Genomic DNA, 15041 nt, shown 5'->3' on the forward strand with positions numbered 1-15041 from the left:
GGGTTCCACTGCGTCGGAATGTTACCTCAGAGCATTTACCCTAAATTCAAAACCTCATTTACATCAGAAGCAGCAAATATGTATAAAGTAGAACGGCATAATAAAGGGGCTGCACCTTTACCATAAGATCCACTGACCTTACCAAACCTCGAGAACACAGACACTGCTCCAGGCCTTTTAGCCGAAGGCAGGTGAGAACTGTGGCTTTTTTCTGTGATTACCTCAAACTTCAGAGTCAAGTGAGAACCTGGGTTTGGGACTATGCATGCTGTGACCTAGCTCATTCACAGTCTGCTCTTCCATGCAGCCCACGGTGCTGGCTGATGTCTCAGCCCAAAGTAATTCCACCCTGAGAAGGGTTGGCCACGAGAAATAAACAAACCAAGCGTTACTGTAATTGTTACTGTTTTAATCTTATACTGCCCTACAGGGAAAAATTCCAACACACTTTACACCTCTTCTTTCCAAAGGCATTGATCTCTCTGACCGGATCACCAAGACCCAAACCCCAATACTTTTAACTGGAATCAATAGAGACCACAAGGAAATGCATTCATTCTAAATGGAGTGTTCATTTCTACTCCCCTCCCCACCAACCATGGGTACTTGTCTGGAACCCAGGCAGCTAATTACTATTTTCAGCAAGCCCAGGAGAACAAAAGATGCAAGCCTGCTATTACAGGTAGAACTTGACCCTACGGATTTGAACCTCCACTGAATGCAAGTAAGGGCAAGAGCAACTTCAGAGCAACCAACTTAAACAAAATAACTCACACCATTTTTTAGAATCTGAAGAGCACGCAGGAAGGGATGGGATAGTGGCCAGAGTCAAACACAGTCCCTTCTAGAATATTCCAGGGCAGGTTAGCCACAGGATGTGCACAGCAAGTTCAACTAACACAAGCCTGGCAACAGATAACTTTATATTACAACCTCACCTATAAAAAGAAAATTCAGATTTAAACTCTACTGCATATGCAAGTGCTTAATTTCAACTATTCTCTATTGCATTTTGAGGGTCATCAGAAGCATCTTACAACATGACATCACTGATCTTCAGTTTCCCTTAAAGATACTTGAGCAAGGTCAGGGATGTCTTTGCGCTGGCTGTTTGCACACTTACCCCAGGCAGTCAGCTGACCTGTGAAGTCCACTAGGGAGGACTATTCTCTCCAAGGGGGTTGAGTTACCAGCTGACACTCTCCAATTAAAAATCCACACTGCAGAGCCTCAACTCCCTTCAGCAGTGTTTGGGAATCAGCACCAAGGATGTTACTAATGATTTCTTGGTGGTGAAGTACACGGGGACAGTATCTTTAGCCATCCCCCTCCACCTCCAATGCAAGCACAGTGTAACAATCCAGCCCCTCCACTCACCCCTCTCTCTTCCCTTTAGGGTGATGACCCCACATGGGGAGAGAAGGGGATCTGGATTTTCTAACTTCTGGAGGAGCCTAATCTCCAAACACCAGCAGATTACCTAATTCTTGCAAGACAATACTGTCACATCTGCCTCCAAAACCTTCCCTGTGAGGTCCCTATAGGGAGGTTACAAGGCAACAGGGAAGTAAAGTTTCTGAACTGGCTGTCTGAGGGGGGCGGGGGGTTATTTTCCTACCGGTATGGTACAATACATCATTAGCAAACAGAATCCTGACCCAGACTTGCTCTCCCGCTAAGATTCCAAAAGCTGTGGGGAGAGGCCTGCCTTCCTGCCCACTGGGATGAAGCATCCTTAGCAGGAACGCAATAGGTGAGAGTTGCCAAATCAGGGAGGCCACACCACAGCAATGGCAGATGGCAGCGCCCACAGGAAGACCAGGCATAGGGCGGGGGTGGAGATTAACCAAAACAAACGCTGCTGCTCCTGGCCAGGCAGCACCACCTGAGCGGCAGCCCACAGGTTCCCCAGTCTCCCCGTTCCGCACAAGGAGAAACATGCAGCATGGCAAGGTGATCTGTCCCCAGACAAGGCTCTTGGTGGCTGAGGAGACAGACTCGGAAGGGCACCACCAGACACAGCTGGAGGCAGGGCAGCCAAGAACCTCCGGACTGCAGTAGCAAGTTCACATCTGGTGTGGCCACCTGCCGACTGGTGGCCCATGAAGGCAGGTCCCTTGGCTACTTCCAAGTCCCAGGGGACTCTGCTAAGCAGCTACTGCGGAACCAGGCCAGTTCCCACCACTGCCCTCACCTCCCTCGACGCGCTGCCCACCTCTGCGCGGGGACCCGTCAATGCTCTCAGCGCTGGACGAGTGCGCCTCGGCTGGGGCCCGCCGCAGGCTGCTGAAGTAGCCGCGGGGTCGCGAGGAGCCGCTCCGGGGAGAGGGCCCACTGCCAGGCGCGCCATCCCTGCGCGCGAAGATGCCGCTGAAGAAGCGCAGCAGCCGGTGCTCGGAAGCGGCGCCGGAGCCCGCGGCCGCCGCCCGCGCACGCTCCAGCCGCTGCAGGTCGCTGTTGTCCAGCGTGCGGTTCTTGCTCTTACTGCGCTCCCAGCGCTCCAGGTCTGAGAGCGCGTCGTTCTTGCTAAGCACCTCGCCCACGTCCAGGGTGTTGCGCTTTTCCGAGGCGGGCTGCGCGGGGGCCGCGGGCTCCACCGCTGTCAACGGGTCGGCCGTGGCCTCGCCACCCGGTGCCCAGGCCAGACTCCCAGAGCTGCTGTGGCGCCTCCCTCGGCCCAGGGCTCGACTCTGCGACGCCTCGGGACCGCTCCAGTGCCTGAAGCTGAGGCTCCGCCGTAGGGGCGCGGCCCGAACCCCCTCCACATCGGGGCTGCTGGGCATGGGCGAGCCGGGCCCCTCATCCATGGCTGGGGGGCCACCGGACAGGTCCGCGGGCTCGAGGCCGCGTGCGCAAGGCCGGAGACGCCCGAGCTCCAGCTGCCCGGTGCTGCGGGTGCGGAAAGTGCGGAAGTCCCAGGCGCACGGCCGGCGGCCCTCGGGGTCCTCAGCGCTCGCAGCCTCCTCCTCCGCCTCCTCCACCAGCCGCCCGGGCGCGTCCGGGGAGCGCGTGGGCCGGGGCCTCCGAGGCGGCCGCGGGTCAGGACCGCCGAGGACCGGCGCGGCCAGCTGGTCCTTCCTGACCATGGTCACGGAGATACGGTAGACGGTCTTCCTGGGGGGTGTCCCGCGCGGCATCGCATCCGCGGGCGGAGACGCGGGCTCGCCGCTGCCGTCCAGCAGGTACATGTCGCCCGGGGCCGCAGCCACCGCGCCGCCCGCCGGGGCCCCGCCGCATCCAGCGCGCCGCGGGCCGGGACGCGCTGTCGGGAGGTCGCTGGGCGAGGCGGGAGAACCGGCACGCCCGCAGTGGACCCACGCCCCCCGCTGGCCGTGAGGGATATGCTCAGGCTGCGGGGACGGCACCGCTGGCGCCCGCTGGCCCGTGCGCGGCGCGGCCCATGTGCGGGGGTCCCGGCCTGGGGCGCCGAGCCATGGGCCTGCCGGGCGGGTGGGCGGAGCGGCGGGCGATCAGGCGCGGAGATGGTCTCGCCGGCAGGTGCGGCCGCCGCGCGCGGAGCTTGGGGCGGGCGGCGGCGCCCGCGGCTTCATTGTCTACGGCGCGGGGCCCGCTCGCATCTTCAGGCCTTTTCTGCACAGTTCGGCAGCTCCGCAGCCTCCACCACTCCCTGAGCTGGGGATCACCGGCAGCTGCGCCTGCCGAGGCCGAGGGGCTGGCGGACGGCGGTTTAAAATGGAAATGCGCGCCGGGGCGGGGCGGGGCGGGCGGGGGCCCGACATGCAGGGACCGCGGGCCGCGCGCCCAGCCCGGCGGAGTCCCGGGAGCGCGGCGGCGGGAGCGCGGCCTGGAGCGCAGGCAGAAGCGCCGGGCTGGATTCCACCGCGCGGACCGGAGCCTCCAGGGGCCAGCCTGGCACCTGGCCTGAACCCTTCAATCCAGGGCTTGGCCTGCAAAACTAAATCTGGGCCATGTCTCACCTATTTATTTGGAGCTCTGAAGAGGATGTAACTCAAACAATGACTTCTTTAAAAAGCAAGGTGTCTCAGATCCTTGTTACCCCCTCACAAGTGTACTCAGTACTACACTTGTGCTTGGGAGGGATGAGGATGGCAGCTTCCCTGTGACGGTGCTGCTCACACCACCGCCCTCCAACAAAGGACAGGCAGTTCCACTCCTAAAATGCTGATTGGGGAGTATTATCCCTAGGTGTGGGAAAAGGCCCCTGATAGTAACAGACAGGAGAACACAGCGGTTCAGAGCAGGAAGAAGTAAGACTTGCCTGTCCAAGTCTGTCTAAGCCTGTCCACTTCCGTCTCAGATTTTACACCTGGAAGATGGCGGTGGAGAAAATTGGACCCAAACTCTGAGTAGAGGACTGAAACAGCTAAGATACCAAGTGCCATGCTGAGTTTGTCTTCCATCAAATTTCCCCCATCCACTACCCCTTGGATCTCCAGATCCTGTTTCTTGATAGGATCTGTTGTTGCACAATATTCTCACATAGTTGATCAACCTGTTAGGTTTTTTTTGTTTTTCTGTGTTTTTTTAAGATTTTATTTATTTGACAGAGAGAGAGAGAGTGAAAGAAGGAACACAAGCAGGAGAAGTGGGAGAGGGAGAAGCAGGCTTCCTACAGAGCAGGGAGCCCAATGCAGGGCTTGATCCCAGGACCCTGGGACCACGACCTGAGCGGTAGGCAGATGCTAATGACTGAGCTACTGAGGCGCCCCATCAACCTGTTAGTTCTTGATGATGTCCGAACATAGCGGTTTCCGTTTGGTGGCTTAGAAGCTTCCATAGGAAAGTGTCATAAATAGCATGAATCAACTGTGTAATCAAGTTGGATGCTCATACGGGCTTCTCTGGGCCTGGAAATGCCAAAGACGCATGAGAAGCTGTTTAGAGGGAAAGCATCATTCTGGGATTCTGTGACTGTTCGCAAGTCCTCTTTTCCCCTCCTCAGCAAATACCATGCTCACAGCACAGAAGGGGACACAAAGATGAATGGCGAGGTGTCTGAAGGAGGACGTTACCTTGAAGGGAAATTTTTTACCTGGATTTTTACCTTGAAGGGAAATTAAGTATTCAGATTTAATGGGACAGATCAGAAATCTTCCTAGGTGAAGCCATTTCTTTCTTTTTTTTTTTTAAGATTTTATTTATTTAACAGACAGAAATCACAAGTAGGCAGAGAGGCACGCAGAGAGAGGAAGGGAAGCAGCCTCCCCACCAAGTAGAGAGCCTGATGAGGGGCTCGATCCCAGGACCCTGAGATCATGACCTGAGCCGAAGGCAGAGGTTTTAACCCACTGAGCCACCCAGCTGCCCCGATGCCATTTCTTTTTAAGATGATACTTTAACGCAGAGGATTTTTAGAGCAGGGAACCCGTCTAAATGGCACCATAATGGTGGACATGTGTCCTTATACATCTGCCCAGACACACAGAATGTACAACACCAAGCGTGAACCCTACGGGAAACTCTGGACTCTGGGTGATAACAATGCCAACATCGATCTATCGACCATAACAAATGTACCACTCTGGAGGGAATGTGGGTAGTGGACGGTAATGGAGGATTCTATGCGTGTGTAGAAGCAGGAGGTATAGGGAAACCATCTGTACCTTCTGCTCAATACTGCCGTTCACCTAAAACTGCTCTAAAAAATAAAGTCCATTAAAAAAAAAAAAAAGTTTAAAACACATTTGACCACCCCCAGTGGCTGCACCTGGATATGACTGCCATAATCATGGGGTCATGTGTCCACCTACTCCTGGCCCTCAAGGGTTCAAGAGCAGTGCCTCTAATGTGTCCTCAAGTGCAATGTTAGGGAACCCCAGAATGGATCAGTCTTACCTTCAGTTTGGATAAAAAGCCCACTTGGATAAGACCCAAGAACCAGCAATTTCCAGAGAGGGAAATGGAGAGTAATTAGCTTTCAGAATGAGGTTCATTTGTTCATTTACTCTTCAAATCTATGTTGCATGCCTACTGCACAGCACTCAGTGAGAAGGCAGAGTCTCTGGCCTCAAAGAACTCACAAAGTTGTGAAACAATGGTGTTTTTAAGGCCTGTGATTTACCATAAAGAAGGGGAGGGAGGTGAGAGGACCTGTCTGTCTGTCTACAGGGTGAGCACCAGAAGCACTGGGCAGGGTCTATGGTTTCATCCCTGCAGCTGTGTGGACAGAAAGGTCAAGCTGGCTTCAAGTGGAGGCAAGGGACTCCGCCATGCAGAGTGGCATCAGAACCAAGAGCTCATAACTTAGCCTGGGATCCACTCTCACTTTTTAAGACAAAGGCAACCCTCAAATATTGTGATGAAGTTTACTATGAAATTAGTCAGCCATGATTAAGACATAGATCTTGCTTGTTATCTGAGTCAAAGGTATAAAAAAAACATAGATAGCATTCCTTAAGGGCTCGAATATTGAACTGCTGGCATCTTCCCACTCCTGCCGGTTGGGTTGTCTGGAATCCAGCCCAGGGTTTGCACTTTGCCGTGGGAGGATTCAGGCTGCAGAGTAGAAGATTCCATTTGATCCACCTTAGATGCCTCGGAATCTCAGATGGTGTTGAATGAGGGAAACTCTTCCAGCCACAGCGGAGAGGTTCACTACCCCTCAGTGCTTTCCCCTCCCAAGCATGCATATCTTTTCCACACCGAGATCGCAATGCTCCAACGCCAGGCCTTACAGTTTAGGCTGAAAGACCGGGAGAGGACTCTCCCCGCTGCCCTGGATACATGGGCTCTTCCAGTGCACAGAATCAGAGGCTCAGACAGATCTTGTCACTCCAAAATCTAAATCCCCTTTCACACAGCGGGACCTGCCTTTTAAAAACAGAAGTCATACTATATACGTTCAGGTGCACTATGCTTTTTCTGCTGCTTTTGAAACTGACCCCTCTTCATAATCATTTCTTAAATTTTTCTGTGCCTTCGAATATATCACCATTTTGGCTTATTTAAAAAAAAAAAAAAAAAAAAAAAAGCAAGCCTGTGGTTGATCTCACGGCTCCATCAAAAGCAAGTAACAGGGAGGCAGGAAAAGGCTCAGCAATGCAGGGGCTCCAGTGCTGACTGGAAGGGCTGCAGAGAGGTCCAGGAGTGGGGGACAGCCCTACCTACCCCTCCATTCCATTGCCTCCTGCAGCTAGCTTTCCTCACCCATTCTGGGTTTATGGGATCATCTGGCCACCCTCCTGAGCGACTTCCCTGTCCTGGGCCATTTCTAGCTATCTATAAATTACACATCCTCCATGAGAATACTATTTCTCAAGAGTGTTACTAGAGCTGGTAAGCCCTATTGAAAGGAAATCTCTGGTAGTCAGCAGAGCCATCTGCTACACAAGGAGACTTTCCCAGGAACACAACTTGCCCGCCAGTGATCACATTTACAGGACCTTCGCGGAACCGTGGGGGGCGGGGGGCACCGCCACAGGCCAACCACTGAACCTGCAAGGTTCTGCACACCTTCCTGGGGGGCAACAAAGCACCTCCCCCAGTGCATGGGGCCCTTAAAAGGCTATTTTCTGACAGCGGGTTGACTGAAAGATACAGACAGATAGAAGCAAAAATAATGGCATTTGTGCTAAACCAACATTGTCCTGGATTTACCTTTCAGCATGAGACTCCAGTCCGATCACTACAGGAATGATGCTATCTGATCTAAGACCCACCAGGATGCCCAGTTTCTGCAGACAGATGACTCTGTGACCAACCCTGCCTGGGCTGAACTCATTAGGGACCCCGTTTCCCTCAGTTTATAAGCTGAAAGTTAAAAGAGGAGCCATAAAAGAGATAAAGACTTGATGAGTCACAGAGGGAGCAGTACGCTGGGACCCTAAGGCCAAGACATTTCTGACCCAAGAGAGAGAAAGAAATCCCCTGAGCACCTGAGCACCTATATTCTCCCTCGAGGACCAGTAATGCCCCCACTGCCAAGAGAACCTTTCACATTCCTACATGTCTGTACACACGGACATTGTAGGGCAGCACCTGGGCTCCAGACTCCTCAATTTTAAAAGGAGGCCCCACTGTTCTCTCAATGGGCAACAGCAGCAGGCCCCAGACAGAAGGAGTCAGAGGAAAAAGGTCAGCAACTACTTATCAAAACCAATTTTGGTGAGGCTTTACATGAGGGGAAGGGCTTTTTTAGTCCATGTCCCATCTAAAGGCATCCCCTGATCAGAGAATCAGGAGGTTTTGTATAAGGAGTCCAGGAGTGGGCACCTCTGTGGGAAGGGGGGGGCAGAGGAGGCACGAGAGAACACTCCCCCAACCCCTGAACCATGATGCCCCAAGCCCAGCTTAGTGTCCTGCCAACAAAGGGCTTCTCCAGGCAGCCCCCTGCCGATTCTGGATGACAGAGGAGTAGAACAAGCAGTGCAAGCACACCTGTGTGGGGCCGTGGCCCAGAGCCTGGCCCTCAGCTTGCTGAGGAGTCTGCGAGGCGTGTCAGAAACGTGGGCCCTGGCAGTTGGGGGCCTCAACAGGACAGCAAGAGCCCCCGCTTCTCACCCACTTTCCACCCTCCAGCAGGCATCAGCAGTGAGGAGCACCCCGACTGTGCCCAGAGCGCTCGGCCCAGGGATGGGGTGATGGGGAGCTGAGGAGCCTGACAAGTGTCCTAGATGACCAATGTCCAGCAGAAAGCGTTACGTGTGAGGGGAAGGAGGGGGAAAGAAGAAGGCGGAAGATGATTATTTCTAGGGGAAAGATTAAAGAAAAAAAAAAAAAAAAGCTTCAAGAAGGAGGTGAAAATGGGTTTTTGGCCCGGGAAGGTGGGCAGCCCCAGCGCCACAGATGCTCTGGGCTGGGTTCTCCTTTGCGGATTGTCCGTCCCGCTCATCGGAGAATGTTGAGCAGTACCCCAAGGCCTCCCCCTAGCAGTGCCAGAATGTCCCTCCATAAGTCAGGACCACCCAAACAGCAGGCAAATGTTGCCTCGGGTCTCCTGCAGAGCAGAATGTCACCAGCAGAGAACCAGGACAGGCAGGTGCACAGAAAGAAGGAAGGAGTGGCTCCTGTGTCCTGGCAACTTTTCATTTTATTATTTCATTGATGCAACCACACTCTCTAGCCTCTACATGTAAAACTAAAAAGCTCTAGAAGGTCCCTCTATAACAAAAAGAAGCGATCATTTCCAGTAACCCTTCCAAAATTGGAAAAACAGCAATAGTTCCAGATGAGGCCACTACCAGTCGTCATTCTGTGAAAGACAAGCCATCCATTACAGTTAGTTTAAATCAGTGAGTATCAAAGACATGACTAAAATTCTGGAAAGAGGAAAAAAACCCTCAGTTTTGCCAATGTTAAGTCTTTAAAATCTCAAACAATGCTGTGTTGTTTTCATCCTAAGCACCATGCTTGAAGACTTTGGGTCTTAAGAAGCATGCAGAGAAGGCAGGCCGGCCCTGGCCAGGTCCCCCCAGAGCACCTGAACTCTATGATCTCAGGGAAGCTCACTGGCTGGCCCTCCAGGGAGCTCCCACCATGAGCCCCTGCCCACCAGTGTGCACAGGGCTGGAGCTGCCTTAGGACACTGTCCCCTCCCCTCCCTTGCTCCCTCTGCACTGGGTCAGGCTGGCGTTGTTCACACACAGACTGCATCTTCGGAAAATGAGAACTCATTTATATTACCACGAGCCAGGACGAGAAGAAACCTTAATCCAACCCATTTTTCAAATAAAGACGTCTACTCCATGGGGAACAGGGGAGAAATTCCTCCCCACACTCTGGTACTGTGAGCCAAGAGGGAGTGTATGAAACAAAGCTGAAAACTCACATCCACTTACATAGGCCAAGGAGAAAAAGTCCTGATTTTTAGAAATATGCCAGTAAGACTCCCTTGCGAATAGATTCTCACTCCCATACAAAAGAAAAGATCAGACATTTCTTGGTGGTCTTTCTTGCTAAATGCCAGGCAAAGGTGACTTCAGATAAAATTAAAACCAAATGTGTTAAGCGTCACTTTGCAGAAACAAATGCGAACACCACACTTCGTGGTCTGTGGCACAACCACGGCCTCTGCAAGTGACGGTCACCCTTGAGGTGCCGGGCACGGGCCGAGCCCAGAGCTCCCCGGGGGACGTTCCTGCTTTCCTCTCTGGCCTTCAGCACTCTGGGGAGACACAGCTGAGGAATGAGAAGGACTTAATCAAGGGTAAAACACAACTGTGCAGCTGTCCCTTGGACAGCTGCAGAGAAGCTCCGGAATTTGTGAGGAGAAGAACCAAGGAATTCCTACCGATTACCTAATCTTCCTCGTCTCCGAGGGTGCACGGGACCAGGCCTGTCCAGTAGCATTTTCCTCTGAGGCTCCACTGGCAGACATTCTCCTAATACTATGATCAGCACTAGCATCTTCCTACAAACCTTACAACCCAAACACAGGGAACCATCTGATACGGACCTCACCCCTCACCCCTGAACGGCCCCCCAGAGTTCAGACAAATACCACGAGCTGTCAAAGGACAGCGGCCTCAGTCTGTCTGACACTTGAGAATGTTTACCGAGTCTGTCTTTAGCTGTACTGACAACCCCCACCCCCAACAAGGAGGATTCGTGAAGCCCACGACTTCCATGAAAACAAAATAACCCATCTGCAAATCACGCCCTGGGAACTTCTGGCCACACCATTAAAGGCTCAAGAAGAGCCTATTTGGGCAGTTATCACTTCTGTGTCCCATTTGGGATTTGTCTGCTGAGATCTTTTCTCTGTGCCTGGGAGACCCGAAGGCTTGATGTATTTCTCTCTAAATGTGGAAAACAACATGGCTAAGAAGCCTGCTCATAGCCCAGACACAATCCCCCTGGTCAGCAGCGGGAGCCACATGACCACCCTCCTGCCTCTATTAGCCAGTATGTCCCCGGCTTGGCCTTCCCGGGGGCAGAGGACAAACACACCACTTGGGGCGGAAGTGGTGGCGGCCCCCTTGCTAGTTACAATTTGCATAAGAGCTCCTGAGAAAGCGGAGAAGTGGGTCACGGGGACCCGTTCTGACATTGTAAGATGAAATAAAGCATCCGTGTCCTCTCATCTGCTTGCCAAGCACGGCTCATTGGCAAGCGGCCTGTGGGGAGCAGGGGTGAGGAGGTCCTGTGCCAGGAAGACGCTGGCATGAGGGCCAGAGAGCCCAGGCTGCCCCGGAGCTACCTCCCTGGGCTAAGATGCATGCCATGCTAGGCGCACATCCTTGAAATCACCACCTGCTCCAGAATCTTCCATGAGACAAAGCGGAGGGATGAGAAACAACACTGCCACAATCAAACAATTCGTAGGGCTCCAGCATCGTCTCTGCTCTTGGGAGTGCTCCTGAAGATGGTGATGTGGCTGGTTACCAACACAAAACTTGTCGAATCTGTAAAAGGAGGTTCACCCAGCTACTGACCTGAGTGTGAGTGGATCAAAGGCAGCCCCCAAAAGACTCCAAACTACAAAGTCCTAGCGCCAGCTAAGACATCGCCAGGTGGCCTGGCAGGGAGTGCATACACAGAATGGGGATGTCGATGCCATGCCCCAGGGCCTCTTTTCTTCCTGTTACTACCTCCCGGATACCCCAAAAAAGGTGCCTAGGGGTACAGCATCCCTGTGGAGAGCCAGGCCACACTGTCTCCTGAATGCACGTGGTCTTTCTCTTCACTAGCTCCTGGGGCCTCCTCCCAAGGTTACGCCCTTGAATTACCTAGGTCTGTGACAACCCACAATCTTAGCCTCCAAATGTCTCCTACCGGGCCACAAGCCTCCAAACAGCTGTTCTCTTTCCAGCGCGTCCACTCCTGCTCTCTGCAGGCTCGCGTGACACGTCCAGTGCTTTCCAATCTGTAGGCCCTACTCTATCCAGCCAAGGCCAAGGCACACCCCTTGCCCTCGCCCCCCGCTGCTCTGCTGGCCCCCGATGCCTCTGAGAGCCCCACCTAGGCCCACCCCAAAGGTGGCTCCATCCAAACTCAAGCCCGTTGGACCCATGCTCAAGTGTGGGAGTGCTGAGTCTGCATCTCGGGGCCCCACTAGGCAGATGCTCACACGACGGGCGGTGGGGGCGCAGGCTGGGCACCAGCACCCCGCAGGCCCTCCCTGCAGCACTGGTCCCCCCACAAGCCCATCCCAACTCTCCTAGCCTGCAGCCTGCTCTGAGAACCTGAGGGGACCACACCGCAGAGCTGCCACACTCTGGGCCTCCCACCCACGCTCACCTCTCCTGCTCAGAGCTGGCAAGCAGACCGTGGCCATCCATCACATTCATCCAGCCAGCACGGAAAATACTGAATTATCTCCCACTTAATAACAGACAGAAACAAAAGCCTATCCTCCCTCTGTGTGCCCTCTGGCCCCCTCCTAAACTCCTCCTACCTCCTGAAGAGCGCACTCTCCTTCCTCCCTTTATACCCTCCTCACCCCTCACCGGAGTCGCAGAGCTAGCAGACAGCAGCCTCTCCACCGCCCTGATGGAATCTGTGGGCCACCGTTCCGCTCAGAGACTCCCTGTCACCTGCAGAACAGAATGCCCACTCATACCCCGCACGCCAGGCCCTGGATGGCCCCCGCCACCCCTGCTGTGCAGAGCAGCTAAGGGGCTGAGCTCTGAGGCCAGAATGATGCAAAGCCTGTGTGACTTCGGGAAAGGGATCTCAAGTCTCTGAGCCAGCTTCACTTGGCAGTAAGGCCGTGATGACAGGGTAGATGTGACAATCAAACATGACTATATACATGAAGCATGTGTCCCAGTGCTTAACAAACATGCGCTGCCTGCTGCCTCCCAAGACCCTTCATTCCAACAGAGCCAACTCCTGTCCAGTCCTGACCACACCATACCCCATCTCCCCACAGCCTCCCGCTGGGGCTGGTATGGTAGGTCCTACTCACAGCCTGGGCCTCCCCCCCTCCCGCAGAGGCACACCTGGGCCACCCCTTCTGGGTATCAGTCCCGACACAGGACCAGCATCTTTATCTCCCAGCCCCAGGCATTATCAGTGTTCTGCTTAATAAATGCTGCCAGGTGGTTAACTTTACCAATCCAGGCAACTGATTCAAGGTTAATTCTGGAAGGGAGCAGTTGCACCTTGCTCATGTTGCAAGTAATAGCAGAGGTCGGCTGACGCCCCCGTTTGCACTGCTACACCACACAGCAGCCCCCCACCCCCGAGAAGCTTATCTACAAGGTCTCTAGTGGTTAGGGAAAGACACAGAGAGGAGGGCGATTCACTTCTTCCCCTGGCCACAAAAATCCTGCAGTGCAGCTGATCCTGGGTGGCCGCCCCCCCTCCCCCGCAAGATCGTGCCCCTCCTTCCAGGACTCAAAGCCATGCTTGGGGGCGGGGAGTTTCCAGACTGTGACTACCTAGGGAAGCAGCGGCTTCACTTGGGAACTGGTCAGAAGGGAAGGGTTTGGATCCTCCAAGAAGCCCTCCAAGGTCCCCCTCCTCCCCCTCAAGTCTGGGCCATGATAACTGTGCGAAAGCAGCAGCCGTCCCAGGATGAGGAAGGCCAGCAGGGTGGCCAAGGTTCAGCTAGCCAGGGCTATCCGCAGGGTACTGGGCCTTTACTGACATAGAAGGAAATGCAAGCCATTGATCTCAGTGCTCAGATACTCACTGAAAACCAGAACACTAGAGGGGCGCCTGCTGGGCTCAGTGGTTCAGTCGGCTAAGTGTCAGCCTTCAGCTCAGGTGATGATCCCAGGGTCATGGGATTGGGCTCTGCATCAGGCTCCCTGCTCAGAAGGGAGACTGCTTGTCCCTCCCCCTGTTCATGTGAGCGCCCTCTCCCTCTCTCAAATAAATAAAAACCTTCAAAAGGGGAAAAAAAAAAAAAAAAGAACCAGAACACTTGAAATAACTTAGAACTACTGAAAAGGAAGACGATCGTGGGCCTACCCAGAGTCAATGCAAAGATCTAAGGGCCTGGTCCCTGGCATGTGGCACTTGAGAAGTTTTCAAAATCCTGGCTTTCGTGTTTCCAAGGGCACCTTCAGGGAAGCTGTCGGGAGCTGCAGTGGGACCCTGTGCAGGGCATGCACTCTGGAAGTCACCCGCAAGGGTGGCCACATTTGTGTGTGCAAACACTACCACACTGGATTGACTGTCCAAGAATTTCCAGAGAAGCGACAGCAGGCACTGGATGCTTCCGGGTGGGGATAAAGTGACACTGGCCAACAGGATGTTTGCACAAAAGGACTTTTCCTCCAGAAGAATGCTCCAGGAAGTCAGGAGTTCGTATGCAAGGAAATGTAACGCTTGAGATGGCCGTTTACCCAAGCAAGCTGCCGAGACTCCCCACTGCTGCACACCACGGCTCTAGAATGTTCCACCATCCACAGGATGCCGCTGAATGCCAAGGCAAGGGGATAAATATGAAGCCTGAGCTGCTCACACCTCCTGTGCACCACGCAGGTCACGTGGGTCCACACTTGGCCAGCCCGGCTAGAGGCAACCTCCCTCCTGAGAAACAATGTACAAAGTGGCCACGCTTTGCCAGCCAGGCACGCAGCACACCTTCAACTCTCCTACGAGCTTAGGAGCGAAATAGAACAGAAGTGATTTACACTGAGGACTCGAAGGCCCAAAAAAGCCTAGCTGTGCAGGGCTACTGCCGACCAGAGAGGGTTGGCCTTGGCTTAAAGGGCACCAGGCCATCAGCAGCCCCACCATGACCCCAGAACTTCTAGCACTTCTGTTAGACTCCCCAGGAGCTTGCTCGTCCTGACCCTCTGCAGCCCAGGGTCCCCCCTTGGTGGGCCTCAAGGCTCAGCCAGACCAACCCTCAGCTCCCCCTTTCCTGCCCTGGCCAAGGCCAGGCCTGAGGAGGGCATGCCAAAGGCCAGGCTCAGCTGAAGGGCCTTCAGGGATTAATTCATTTAATTCAGTTTCTATTCTCCAGTGTTCCTATAAGGTAGGTATTATTATTAGACATCTTTTACAGATACAGAAACTTTTCATCACAGACAGTAGAAAAGGCATCCTGGACCTCAGGGTAAGGCCTAGAGCTAGACTGGAGCCCAGCGCTCAGAAGAGCACCAAGTCCATGCAAGGGGAATGGCTGACAGCAGCCCCCCGACTCCGCTCCCCAGGCCTCCGAC

General features: G+C 54.0%; 1 protein-coding gene across 10 annotated transcripts in view; it reads right to left on the bottom strand.

The window, feature by feature from the left end:
* The window catches only part of AGAP1 (ArfGAP with GTPase domain, ankyrin repeat and PH domain 1), a 504744-nt gene that overhangs the window by 359883 nt on the left and 129820 nt on the right, over positions 1–15041 (bottom strand). For 2 of the 10 annotated variants that reach the window (XM_082689781.1, XM_082689776.1), the window contains exon 1: positions 2195–3735. The exons of 4 other annotated variants lie outside the window; for them this stretch is intronic. In XM_082689781.1, the coding sequence (XP_082545907.1) occupies positions 2195–3188 (994 nt within the window). In that variant the 5' untranslated portion in view covers positions 3189–3735. Of the gene's footprint in view, positions 1–2194; positions 3789–15041 lie in introns of those variants that run through there. 4 more of the 10 variants (XM_082689782.1, XM_082689779.1, XM_082689780.1 and 1 more) reach the window with 3 other exon arrangements.

This window comes from Mustela nivalis, assembly GCF_964662115.1.
Source record: "Mustela nivalis genome assembly, chromosome: 11".
Taxonomy (NCBI): Eukaryota; Metazoa; Chordata; class Mammalia; order Carnivora; family Mustelidae; genus Mustela; species Mustela nivalis.